Consider the following 14,384-nt stretch of genomic DNA (forward strand, 5'->3'; position numbering starts at 1 on the left):
ACCACAGTGAGTTCACAGTCTAGAGGGGAAGACAGACATTAAAGGGAGCAAGTTAGGGTGACATAGAATAATAATGTTGGTATTTATTAAGCGCTTACTATGTGCCGAGCACTGTTCTAAGCGCTGGGGTAGACACAGGGGAATCAGGTTGTCCCACGTGGGGCTCACAGTCTTAATCCCCATTTTACAGATGAGGTAACTGAGGCACCGAGAAGTTAAGTGACTTGCCCAAAGTCACACAGCTGACAAGTGGCCGAGCCGGAATTAGAACTGGGAGAAGAGGAAAGAAGGGCTTATTCAGGGAAGGCCTTTTGGAGGAAATAAGAGCATCTCTCAGTCAGGCGAACTCCCAAGTCAAGAAGGAAGTCTAGATGAGGATGTAAATCCGACCTAATACTTTTCAGCCCTTGCTTTGTTGAGCAAACTCCCCTCTTATTGGTTATTTTGTTAGGACCATTACAAGGTAGGTGGATTTTTACAAAATTTCTTCAAACTGACTTCAGGTAGGTCCTGGCAAACACGGTCATAGATGCTTAGTAAATAGTCATTCATTCATTCATTCAATCAATCAATCGCATTTATTGAGCACTTACTGTGTTCAGAGCACTGTACTAAGCACTTGGAAAGTAGAATTCAGCAATAAAAAGAGACAATCCCTGCCCACACTGGACTTACAGTCTAGAAGTTGGAAGACAGACAGCAAAACAAGTAAGCAGGCATTGATATAAATAGAATTATAGATGTATTCACATCAATACAAGTAAACAGGCATCAATATAAATAGAATTATAGATATACACATATATACATAAGTGCTGTAGGGCCGGGATCGGGGGGAAGAGCAAAAGAGAGTGAGTTGAGGTGATGTGGAAGGGAGGGAGAGCTGAAGAAAAGGGGGGCTTAGTCTGGGAAGGCCTCCTGGAGGAGATGAGCCTTCAGTAGGGCTTTGAAGAGGGGGGGAAGAGTGATTGTTTGGTTGATTTGAGGAGGGAGGGCGTTCCAGGCCAGAAGTTTGATGTGAGCCAGGGGTTGAGGGTGGGACAGGCGAGAACAAGGCACAGCAAAAAGATTAGCACCTGAGGAGTGGCGTGTGTGGGCTGGGATGTAGAAGAAGGAGGGAAGGAAGGTTAGGGAAGAAGGGAGAAGGTGATGGAGAGCTTTGAAGCCAATAGTAGGGAGTTTTTGTTTGATATGGAGGTTGATAGGTAACCACTGGGGATTTTGAGGAGGAGGGGTAACATGCCCTGAGTGTTTTTTTAGAAAGATAATCCAGACAACAGAGTGAAGTATGGACTGATGTGGAGAGAAGCAGGAGGTTGGTAGGTCAGAAAGGAGGCTGATTCATTCAATCATATTTATTGAGCGCTTACTATGTGCAGAGCACTGTACTAAGCGCTTGATACAGTAATCCAGTCGGGTCAGGATGAGTGATTGTACTAACCTGGTAGCGGTTTGGATGCAGAGGAAAGGGTGGATCTTGGCGATGTTGTGAAGGTGAAAACGGCAAGATTTGATGATGGATTGACTATGGGGTGAATGAGAGAGTGGAGTCAAGGATGACATCAAGTTTGCGGGCCTGTGAGATGGGAAGGATGGTTGTGCCGTCCACAGTGATGGGAAAGTTTGGGAGAGGACAGAGTTTAGGAGGGAAGATAAGGAGCTCAGTCTTGGACATGTTGAGTTTCAGGTGGCGGGAGGACATCCAAGCAGAGATTTCCTGAAGGCAGGAGGAGATGTGAGCCTGGAGGGGAAGAGATATGGATTTGGGTGTCATCCACAAAGAGATGATAGTTGAAGCCATGGAAGTGACTGAGTTCTCCAAGGGAGTGAATGTAGATGGAGAATGAAAGGGGACCAAGGACTGAACCTTAAGGGACCCCTTTAATTGGGGGATGGGAGGAGGAAGAGGAGCCCACTGAGTAGTCAGAATGAAAGGCCAAAGAGATGAGGAAAACCAGGAGAGGACTGAATCAGTGAAGCCAAGGTTGGATAATGAATTGAGGAGACATCAGTGTCAAAGGCAGCTGAGAGGTCGAGGAGGATTAGGATGGAGTAGGAGCTACTGGATTTGGCAAGAAGGAGGTCGTTGGTGACCTTTGAGAGAGTGGTTTCAATGGAGTGAAGGGGGTGGAAACCAGATTGGAGGGGGTCCAGGAGTCGGAGGAGTGGAATTCGAGGCAGCGAGTTTAGGCAACTCACTCAAGGAGTTTGGAGAGGAAGGGTAGGAGGGAGATGGGGCGATAACTGGAGGGGGCTGTGGGGTCAAGGGAGGGTTTTTTTATGATGGGGAAGACATGAGCATGTTTGAAGGCTGTGGGGAAGAAGCTATTGGAGAGTAAGCGGTTGAATGAGGGAAGGGGTGAGTTAAGCTAGTTAAGGAGGGAAGAGGAGAGTTTTTATACGGTGCGAAGCAAATGGGTCCGATGCACATGTGGAGGGGGTGGCACCTGAGAGGAGGTAGGAGATCTCGTCTGAAGATACTGCTGGGAGGGATGACAAAGTTGAAAAGGGGGCCGAGAGGAGGGGGGATGGAGGAAGAGGAGAGGTGATTTTGGAGAGCTCAGACGTGATGGTGTTAATTTTCTTAATGAAGTAGATGTCTAGATTGTTGGGGGTGAAGGATGGGGGAGGTGGGGGAACAGAGGGCCTGAGGGGGAAGTTAAATGTTCAGAACATCTGACAAGGGTGATGGGCATGGGTGTCAATAAAGGAAGAGAAATAGTTTTGCCAGAGAAAGGAGAGGCAGAGTTAAGACAAGAAAGGACAAACTTCAAGTGGACAAGTTTAGCCTGGTGTTTAGATTTCCAGCAGCATTCAGCGGCTCGAGCATAAGAGCGAAGGAGGCGGACAGTGCAGATGATCCAGGGCTGTGCGTTAGTGGTGCGAGAGCGACAAGGGGAAAGGGGAGCGAGTGAGTTGAGTAGAGAGGGTGATGTTGAGAGCATCTATTTGGTCATCAAGAGTGGGTAGAATGGGTATGGAGGCTAGGTGAGGTGTGATGCGCTGAGAGAGACGGATGGGGTCGAGACAGCGGACGTCTCCGTGAGGGAACAGAACAGATTGACGGGGAGGAGGAGTGTGGGAGAGGAGGCAAGTGAGAAGGCTGTGGTTGGAGAGAGGGATTTCAGAGGGTAGAGATTGTGCAGCGGTTAGAGATGATGAGATCGAGCGTGTATCCAAGTTGGTGGGTGGGGGAGATGGGGTGGAGCAGGAGGTCGGCGGAGTTGAGGTCAATGCTGGAGAGCAGAAAGTGGCTCTGACACTTTGCCTCTTTATGACCGTGGGTGAGTCACTTAATTGACGTTATGTATTCAGCACTTACTATGTTCAGATCACTGAAAGCGCTCAGGAGAGTACAGTATAAGAGTTGGTAGACACGTTCCCTGACCACAAAGAGGCTTAGTCTAGAGAGGGAGGCACATAATCACTTAAATGGATAAATTACAGGTAAGTGCTGTTGGGCTGAGGGTAGGTTGAATATCAAGTTACTTGAAGGGTTCAGATCAAAACACAAAGGCGGTGCAGAAGGAAGAGGGAGAATAGAAAAAGAGGGGTTTATTTGGGGAGGGCCACTCGACGGAGATGTGATTTCAGTAAGGCTCTGAAGATAGGGAGTGTGGTAATGTCATACGGAGGAGGAGGGAGTTCCAGGCCAGAGGAAGGTTGTGGTCAAGGGGTTGGTGGCGAGATAGATGATACTGAGGTACAATGGTTGGCACTAGAGGAGTGAATTTGTGGACTGGGCTGTAGAAGGAAATCAGTGGGGTGAGATAGGAGGGAGAGACTGAGTGGTTTAAAGCTGATGGTAAGGAACTTGTCTTTTCACAACAAAATAAAAATTCCTCACTATCTGCTTCGAGGCTCTCCACCATCTGGCCCCACTTTATCTATCTGTTCTCTGAACCTGCTATTCCCCAAATTGTTGTTTTCACTCCACCCAAGCCAACCTCCCAGCTGTAACTTGTTCTTGACTCTCCACCTCTGCCCCCTGGCTTGCTCAATTCCCCCAGGCTCAAACTCCCTCCCTCCCCAAATCAGTCAGACCACAGCTCTCCCCCCATTCAAATCTCTCCTAAAATCTCCCCTCATCCAACAAGCTTTCCCCAATTAAGTTCCCAGCCTCCTGAGCCATATCATCCCCCTTGGCCATCTCTAGAAGTTATGACCTTCATTTTCAGCATGGCTTAGTGGAAAGAGACCCGGCTTGGGAGTCAGAGGTCATGGGTTCTAATCCCCACTCTGTCACTTGTCAGCTGTGTGACTTTGGGCAAGTCACTTCACTTCTCTGGGCCTCAGTTACCTCATCTGTAAAAGGGGGATTAAGACTATAAACCCCACGTGGGATGACCCGATTACCTTCTATCTACCCCAGTGCTTTGCACATAGTAAGTGCTTAAAATATACCATCACTTTAGCACTCATGTATATATTTTACATGCATGTAAATACATATAGTTACACAGATTTTTAAGTTTTTCTCTCTTTTTAGAGTGTAAACTCCTTGGAGACAGGGAACATATTACTTGGTGATCACATAGTTCTCAAGTCCTAGTGTACCTAGTCCACAGTGTACCTAGTGGAAAGAGCCTGGGCATTAGAGGACCTGGGTTCTAATCCCAGCTCTGCCCCTTACCTGCTGTGTGACCTTGGATAAGTCACTTAACTTCTCTGTGCCTTAGTTTTCTCACCTGCACAATGGGAATTCAATATCTGTTTTCCCTCCTACTTAGATTATGAGTCCCATGTAGGTCCCGCTCATCTTGTATCTATCCCAGCACTTAGTACAGTGCTTAACACATAGAAAGCACTTAAATACCATTCTTATTATTATTAAAGTGGGTGCTCAATAAATGCTGCTGCTGCTATTTAAAACATTAATATTATAGTATTCATATCTTAACTTTTTCGATTAGTTAGACTACGTAGGTGAGAAAGGAAGAAAAGAGAGTGGCTTACCTGGAGGTGAATTCTCCCAGAAATCTAGGAAAGGTAAAAACACAAACTGTGAAAGTCGAACCCCACCTCTTCCTCCAGCACTGACTGCAGGCACACTCCTGCCCGCTAACTCGCTCCCTCCCTTTCCGCTTATCCTCTTCTGGAACTGATTGAGTTCAACTCATCTAACCCATTCTAACCCCAAACTCCCTGTGATATCTCCTTCTCTCTGTCTAGAGAAGAGTGGGAAAACCTGATCAAAGAGAGAGCAGAGATCAGGAAGAAGCCCTCCTTTGACTGAATCAGAACTTCTTTTCTGACTAGCACGCAGTGGGACAAAGACTTATTTCAGTGAGATTCTGTATGGCGAGCAGCGGTTAATTTATTCTCTTATCCCAAATTTAAACATTCATTTTCAAAATTTTAATGAAGATGAGCAAAAGTCTAAGCATCGCTGCACCCTAACCTCTGTCTGTCCCCTTTTTCCTCTGCTCCTCCTCACCTCCCCATCGCCCCTACTCCCTCCCTCTACTCTACCCCCTTCCCACAGCACTTGTGTATATTTGTACATATCTATTGCTTTATTTGTTTTATTAATGATGTGCATTTATCTATGGTTCTATTTATTCTGATGGTAATAATAATAATAATGCTGGTATTTGTTAAGCGCTTACTATGTACCAAGCACTGTTCTAAGCGAGGGGGTAGATACAAGGTCATCAGGTTGTCCCAAGTAGGGCTCACAGTCTTCATCTCCATTTTACGGATGAGGGAACTGAGGCACAGAGAAGTTAAGTGGCTTGCCCAAGGTCACACAGCTGACAAGCGGCAGAGCCGGGATTAGAACCCATGACCCAAGCCCAGGCTCTTTCCACTGAGCCACACTGATGCCTGTCTACTTGTTTTGATTTTTGTTGTCTGTCTCCCCCTTCTAGACTGTGAGCCCATTGTTGGGTAGGGATTGTCACTATCTGTTGTCCAACTCTATTTTACAAGCACTTAGTACAGTGCTCTGCATGTAGTAAGCGCTCAGTAAATATGATCAGCTGAATGAATACAACAAATCGCAAAACCCACAGATCTGAAACTTGTGGGGTTAGGAAAAAGAGACTTGATGAAGAAAATGTATGTTCCCCTTAAATCAGTCTGAGGTAGAGGAGTGAGAAATTGCCTCTCCTGGCTCTTGGGCCTTGCCTTAACTACTAAAAATGTAAACAATTTACTAATGAGATGAATACAGATTACAAATTGATCTGCTTTCTTTCTCTAGGGAATACTGAGGAGCTTAGCCCCACCTTCCCACCCCAGTGGAAATTGCACATTTATATATCAGTAGATTTACAAACTTAATAGGGCTTCTGCCCTGAGAATTGAGAAAGCAGGTAGTAGGGGTTTTCAGTTGGGTTTTTTTTTTATAGACATCTTTAAAAAGTAAAATAATTTGGTTTTTTTCTTTTAGCAATCTCTATGAATTAAAAAATAACATGAAGGAGAAAATCATCCCCACTAGAGGGAAGTAATTTTGATCAGGTCTCCCGGCTGTTGGGGTTACTCACCAGAACAAGGTTTTTACCACCCTTTAAGACAAGCCTAAATCAAGCATCAGAAGCTTGGCAATAAAAAGATTAGAATTTGATTTCTATTCCCTATAGAGCCTCCCTAAAAAGTCTTAGCCTTTTCTTTCCAAGGTGTTTCCTTTAAACACAGACATCTTTTACCACTGAATTGTAAATGAAGTCAAACATAAAACTCTTGAGAATCTCAGATTGACTTTTCAAACCATCCAGTTAAATCTAGTGAAAAATTTTAAGGTTTTTTAAGGCTATATGAGGAAGTTATGGGAACACATTGACCCTTTTCTTCCCGTTTTCAATTGTTGAGGCTCCCAAGAAAAAAGAATAGATCAGAACAGTCTGACCTCTGTTAGGCTATACAGAGCCCTATTGCTTGGTTTGGCTTATTCGACTGTAACTCTTATTCTGCACAAATAAAAATGGTTCATTTTGTTTTCCGGTGCTTACCCTGAAACTGTGAGCTTCACTTTAATCTGGTAGGCCACCAGGATCCCCAGCACTGTCCTGTCAACTCCCTCTTTAATTCTATCAAATAGAAAAGTATGAATAATGCTGTGAAGGAGCAGAGATTGAGGAGAAATGGTCACGGTTGATGAATGAAGATGTGCTCCTCTTTCTTTCTTACTGCGGAGGTGTCCTCATGAGGAATGGATGAACTTGAGATCAAAAAAAATCTAAGAACTGAATATAAAATTGGGAGAAAACAACTTTGGATTATAACAACACTCTCTATAATTTATGAAAGTCTAACAGAATAGGTTATCTGCAAAAATGTAGACAACTTTATTCAGGAAAACCCCAAGGCATTCCCATTGAATTACTTGATTATTTCTATAGTCTTTAGATTTGTAAAATGCTTTAAATTTTTTCTTATTTAATTCACATAATAATCCTTTGAAGGGGAGGAATAAATATTTCCACTTTGGAGGTGAAAACTGAATGTGTACATATTGGACGGACTGGCCTAGGATCATTGAGCAAGCCAGTGTCAGAGAGGGCACTAGAACTCAGCTCCTTGGGGGCAGGTAACTAGTCTACCAACTCTGTTGTATTGTACCCTCCCAAGCTCTTGGTCCAGGGCTCTGCACACAGTAAGTACTCAATAAATACCACTGATTGACCAATTGATGCCCTGGAGACTCAAACTGGGGACTTAATGTCCTGAACTACAAATAATTCTCCAAGAGAGCACAACTAAAGTATTTTTCTTACCCCACCCCCTACACCTTAGGAAAGGTTAAACTGAAATTTGGAGATCTCAGCTAGTTTTTTAAAAATTAGAGTTCAATAAAGTCTTGCAAGTACATTTCCAAAAATCATTAAACCCATAGAATTCTTACTTGGGCTATCACATTTACACTGACTCCACCGTATCTCAATAAATCAATCAATCGTAATCATTGAACACTTACCCAGCGCTTAGAACATAGTAAGCGCTTAACAAATACCAACATTATTACTATTATTAGTATGTACAGAGCACTATTCTAAGTGCTTGGGAGAAAACAACTTAACATTCCCTGCCCACAGTGAGCTTACAGACTAGACGGGGAGACAGACATCAGTACAAATAAATAAATTACAGATATGTACATAAGTGATGTGGGGTTGAGGGAGAGGTGAATAAAGGGAACAAATCCAAGTGAAAGGGTGGCACAGAAGCAAGTGGGAGAAGAGGAAATGAGAGTCCAGCTAGGGAAGGCCTCTTGGAGAAGATGTGCCTTCAAAAAGAGAAATTACATATATGTACATAAGCGTTGGGGGGCTGAGGGAAGGGAGAGTAAAGGGTGAAAATACAAGTTCAAGGGTGATGCAGAAGGGAGAGGGAGAAGAGAAAATGAGGGTTTAGTCAGGGAAGGCTCTTGGAGGAGATGGGCCTTCAATAAGGATTTGAAGTGGGGAGGATGAATGATCGAATGATCGTCTGTCGGATATTTAGAGGGAGGGTGTTCCAGGCCAGAGGCAGGATGTGGGCCAGAGGTCGGTGGCAAGATAGACAAGATCAAGACATAGTGAGCAGGCTGGTACTAGAGAAGCAAAGTGTGAAGGCTGGGCTGAGGAAGAAAAGCAGCCAAATAAGGTAGGAGGGGGCAAGGTGAATGAGTCCTTTGAAGTCGAGAGTAAGATTTTCTTTTTGATGGAGAAGTGGATGGGCAACCACTGGAGGCTCCTGAGGGGAGGGGAAATCTACATGAGCCCGTAACCTTGGCGTTATCCTTGACTCCTCTCTCTCATTCAACCCACATACTGAATCTGTCACCAAATCCTAACGGTCCCACTTTCACAACATGGCTAAAATCCTCCCTCTCCTCTCCATCCAAACTGCTACATTAATGCAATCACTCATTCATTCAATAGTATTTATTGAGCGCTTACTATGTGCAGAGCACTGTACTAAGCGCTTGGAATGTACAATTCAGCAACAGATAGAGACAATACCTGCCCATTGACGGGCTTACAGTCTAATCGGGGGAGACAGACGAAAACGTGACCACTTAGTAGCCAATATAAATAAAAATTAAATATTTTAATAGGGAGCTAAGTGGTAAATATCCTATCCCTCCTGAATTACTGCATCGGCCTCCTTGCTGACCTCCCAGTCTCCTGTCTCTCCCCACTCCAGTCCATACTTCACTCTGCTGCCCGGATCATTTTTCGACAGAAACGTTCAGGACCGCCACCGCCCTCCTCAACAATCTTCAGTGGTTGCCCATCCACCTCCACATCACACAAAAACTCCTCACCGATGGCTTTAAAGCAGTCCACCACCTTGCCCTCTCCTACCTCACCTTGCTACCTTTCTTCTACAACCCAGCCCACACACTTCACTCCTCCAATGCTAACCTTCTCAATGTGCCTCCATCTCGCCTATCTTGCCGCAGTCCCCTAGGCCATGTCCTGCCTCTGGCCTGGAACACCCTCCCCTCCTCAAATCTGACAGACAACTACTCTCCCTGCCTTCAAAGCCTTGCTCAGGGCACATCTCCTCCGGGAGGCCTTCCCAGACTAAGCTCCCCTTTTCTCTTAATAATAATTATAGCATTTGTTAAGCACTTACTATTTGACAAGCACTGTACTAAAGGCTGGGGTGGATACAAGCAAGCTAGATTGGACACAGTCCCTGTCCCACATGGGGTTCACAGTCTCACTCCCCATTTTCCAGATGAGGTCACTGAGGCACAGGGAAGTTAAGTGACTCGCCCAAGGTCACACAGCAGGCAAGAGACGGAGCCGGGATTAAACCATGACTTTCTGACTCCCAGGCCTGAGCTGTATAATAGTAATAATAATAATAATGTTGGTATCTGTTAAGTGCTTACTATGTGCAGCGCACTGTTCTAAGTGCTGGGGGAGATACAGGGTAATCAGGTTGTCCCACATGAGGCTCACAGTCTTAATCCCCATTTTACAGATGAGGGAAATGAGGCACCGAGAAGTGAAGTGACTTGCCCACAGTCACACAGCTGACAAGGGGCGGAGTTGGGATTCGAACTCATGACCTCTGACTCCCAAGCCCGGGCTCTTTCCACTGAGCCACGCTGCGTCTCGCCGATGCTGCTTCTCGCCGATGGTAAGGAGTTTCTGTTCGATGTGGAGGTGGATGGGCAACCACTGGAGGTTCTTGAGGAATGGGGCAGTGTGGCCTGAATGTCTGTGTAGAAAAATGATCCGGGCAGCAGAGGGAAGTACTGACTCCACTGTAGAGACAGGAGGCAGGGAGTTCAGCATGGAGGCTGATACAGTAATCAAGGCAGGATAGACTAAGTGGTCGTATTAATATGATCATAGTTGTAAAGGCAGTGGATAGGGAGGAAACAGTGGATTTTAGTGATGTGATGAAGGAGGAACCGACAGGATTCAGTGATGGATTGAATATGTGGGTTGAAGGAGAGAGAGGAGTTAAAGATGATGCCGAGATCACGGGACTGTGAGACAGGAAGGACGGTGGGGCCGTCTCCGGTGATGGGAAATAAATACCACTGTGGATTGATTATTTTTTAGTGTTATATAAAGGACGCTTCTCCCAGTAATTATTTAATTTGGGTCTTTGTTAAGCGCTTACTATGTATCAGGCACTGTACTAAGCACCGGGATGGATACAAGCAAATCAGATTGGACACGGTCTCTGTCCCACGTAGGGCTCACAGTCCCAATCCCCATTTTACAGATGAGATAACTGAGGCCAAGAGAAGTGAAACGACTGGCCCACGGTCACCCAGCAGACAAGTGGTGGAGCTATGATTAGAACCCAGGACTCCCACATCCATGGTCTATCACTACGCCATGCTTCTTCTCACGGTACAGTTCTGACTCACTCGCCAAGCCAAAAGAACTTACATGGTGCTGGAGGCTAGATTGGTGTCTTCGTGTTTTATCCTTCCATCTAGAGCCAAGCCTCGTCTTTCTCGGTTATTTGCCAGCAAGGGAATGAGTGTCAGTGTCTTTGTGAGGCTGCTGTTGGGCTGAATCTTTACCCTGGAAAGGAAAGTACAGTTCAGTCTAATAAGTAAATTAGATGAAAGCCCCGATTAGATCACTCAACCCTCCATTCAGAAACATTCATTCACCAAATGGCCATAAATTCACCGAGGAACCACATAAAAACAACAGCCCATTAAAATGCTTGTTAATTACAGAATCTTAAAAGGACTGGAAAATGGCCAGATGAAATTGAAACAAGCCAGCAACAAAATTCAAATATTTTCAAAACTCATGAAACATGGTCAGAAGCACTTCAATCATCCATTCATTCAATCGTATTTACTGAGCGCTTACTGTGTGCAGAGCACTGTACTAAGCGCTTGGAAAGCACAATTCGGCAACAAATAGGGGCAATCCCTGCCCAACGATGGGCTCACAGTCTAGAAAGGGGGAGACAGACAACGAAACAGAACAAAACGAGTAAACAAGCTATTAATTATTGGCACAACCTGTTTGGTTTCACTCAGGGCCATCTCTTGATAAACCGGATCAAAAAGAAGAGATAATAAAACTCAATAATGATTCCTCACACTCCCAGAGACAATAGAACAATCTTTAAAGTGACTGAAATAATCATTTGCTACTGTTTAGTATTAGTATTGTACTGGTCCCTTCCAAACTGTAAGCTTGTTGTGGGCAGGGAATGTGCCTATATATTGTTGTATTGTACTCCCTCAAGCACTTAGTACAGTGCTCTGCAAACAGTACCGTGGCTCACTGGAAAGAGCACGGACTTAGGAGTCAGAGGTCGTGGGTTCTAATCCTGGCTCCACCACCTGTCGGCTGTGTGACTTTGGGCAAGTCACTTCACTTCTCTGCACCTCAGTTCGCTCATCTGTAAAATGGGGATTAAGACTGTGAGCCTCACGTGGGACAACCTGATTCCCCTGTTTCTACCCCAGCGCTTAGAACAGTGCTCGGCACATAGTAAGCGCTTAACAAATACCATAATTATTAATAAATACAACTGAATGAATGAATGAGATAGTAATTGTCCACATAGTTGTAGTTACCAATCTGGGACTCATTTTATAGCTCTTCAGCTCTAAGGTGAAACATTTGGGGAAAAATATCTCAAACCAATTTTAGCATCTGGGACTCAGTACCAGAGTGAAAAAAATGAATCCACCTGGGTCCTCATAGTGCCAATGCTAGCTAGGAAGTTAACTAATAAGGCAGGGCCAGGCTAAGGCTTTGGAGAGGTATAGAGGCAGGCAAAATTAGGGATCTCTTGTAGGGGAAAAAGGAGAAGGATAAAGGGACAGGGATGAGAGGAACAGGGGAGAAGAAGAGAAGCATGGGGGGACAAATGGAAAAGAAGAAGGGAAGGTGGGGGGAAGAAAGTGGAAAAGGGAGAGGGATGAGAGGGCTCGCCATCTTTACCACGGTGCTATCGCTGTAACTGGGCGCCATGGTGCTGACTTAGAAAGAGCCAGCAGCAATAATAATGCAGCGTGGCTCAGTGGAAAGAGCCCGGGCTTGGGAGTCAGAAGTCATGGGTTCGAATTCCAACTCTGCCACTTGTCATCTGTGTGACTGTGGACAAGTCACTTCACTTCTCTGTGCCTCGGTTACCTCATCTGCAAAATGGGGATAAAAACTGTGAGCCCCATGTGGGACAACCTGATGACCCTGTATCTACCCCAGCGCTTAGAACAGTGCTCTGCACATAGTAAGTGCTTAACAAATACCAACTTTATTATAATGGTACTTGTTAAGTGCTTCCTATAGGAAAAGCACTGTACTAAGCACTGGGGTAGATACAAGACAATCAGTTTGGACACTGTTCCTGTCCCACATGGGGCTCACAGTGTAAGTAGGAGGGAGGACAGGTACTGAATACCCTTTTAGGGGTAGGGAACTAGTCCGCCAACTCTGTCGTATTATACTTTCCCAAGCGCTCTGCCAGAGTAAGCACACGACAGATACAAGTGATTGATTTTACAGATGAGGAATCTGAGGTACAGTGAAGTGGCTTGCCCAAGGTCACAAAGCAGGGAAGTGGTCGAGCAGGATTAGAATTTGAGTTCTGTGGGACTCAGGCAGTAGTGACAGAGGACAGAGTGGTCCCAGTCCGTTTCCCACCTGGGTACCCATCCCCTCTCCAAACTGGCTGTGCTGGGACTCACCTGCTCTGGCCTCTAGGCCCGGGGGCAAGAGGTACTTCCATCCCAGCCCTGGAGCCTAGCAGGGATAAAATAAACTCCGTAGGGTTTATTAGGATTAAGGAGGGTTAAGGGTTAAGTAGGGTTAAGTAGGGGCAGGGTTGAGGAGAAGGAGTACTGAATTCCCATTTTGCAGATAAGGGAACTAAGGCACAGATAAGCAAAAGACTTGCCCAAGGTCACACAGAAAGTAAGTGGCTGAGCTGGGATTAGAACCCGGGGCCTCTGACTCATGCTCCTTCTCTGTAAATGGAGGCAACACCTCGTGTCCACTTCTAATCCTCTTGGACTTCAAGAAGTGGGTGACCCTAATTGGGTAGTGAATTTGCTTCCCCATCTTCATTAGAAAGAGTGGTTGAAAAGTGTGAATGTGAGTTAAACAGTCACTGCACCTTTTTACAAAACAGATTGCCAAAGTCATAAAGGACCCTGTCCAAGGGCATCTTTTAATGGTCCGGGAGAGGGTTCAGAGTTGTTATAGGGCTGGTGGGATTAGCGGATCTGTGATTCCCAACCATCGAGCCTGCCTGCGCAGCTTTTCCCCGAGTCACCATCCTCATCAGCAATCGTTGAAGCATACTACCCTGGGATTTGTTGTTTTTATGAGATGTTCTACCCCTTGACTCTATTTACTGCCATCGTTCTTGTCTGTCCGTCTCCCCCGATTAGACTGTAAGCCCGTCAAAGGGCAGGGACTGTCTCTACCTGTTACCGACTTGCACATTCCAAGCGCTTAGTACAGTGCTCTGCACATAGTAAGCGCTCAATAAATTCTATTGAATGAAGGAATGAATGAATTTGTCCTGCTTTGGTTTTCCCTGCCCACCCAGAGCTGACAATTAAGATACAGATCATTATCCATCGTTTTTTGTAAAATAAAAATATTTGTTAAGTGCTTACAGTGTACCAGGCACTGTACTAAGCAATGGGATAGATACAGTCTAATTAGGTTGGACACAGTCCATGTCCCACATGGGGCTCACAGACTCAATCCTCATTTTAAAGATGTGGTAACTCAGGCACGGAGAAGTTAAGTCATTCATCCGAGGTCACACAGCAGGCCAGTGATGGAGCTGGGATTAGAACCCAGGTCCTTCCCATTCCCAGGCTCATGCTCTATCCACTAGGACATGCTGATTCTCATCTTGTTCTTAAAAATATCTAGGCTATTTGGGAGCGGAAAGCAAAGGTGAGGCAATCTGAAAGTCCTCCATTTCTCCAGGATGGT

General features: G+C 45.4%; 1 protein-coding gene across 1 annotated transcript in view; it reads right to left on the bottom strand.

Annotated features, from left to right (window-relative positions):
* The window catches only part of SAG (S-antigen visual arrestin), a 54,534-nt gene that overhangs the window by 10,381 nt on the left and 29,769 nt on the right, over positions 1 to 14,384 (bottom strand). Inside the window, exons 10-12 of the mRNA XM_029069585.2 lie at positions 10,848 to 10,985; positions 6,957 to 7,034; positions 4,957 to 4,980 (exon numbers count right to left, since the gene is read on the bottom strand). Of these exons, the coding sequence (XP_028925418.1) occupies positions 4,957 to 4,980; positions 6,957 to 7,034; positions 10,848 to 10,985 (240 nt within the window). The remainder of the gene's footprint in view (positions 1 to 4,956; positions 4,981 to 6,956; positions 7,035 to 10,847; positions 10,986 to 14,384) is intronic.

This window comes from Ornithorhynchus anatinus, chromosome 1 (genome assembly GCF_004115215.2).
Source record: "Ornithorhynchus anatinus isolate Pmale09 chromosome 1, mOrnAna1.pri.v4, whole genome shotgun sequence".
Classification (NCBI taxonomy): domain Eukaryota; kingdom Metazoa; phylum Chordata; class Mammalia; order Monotremata; family Ornithorhynchidae; genus Ornithorhynchus; species Ornithorhynchus anatinus.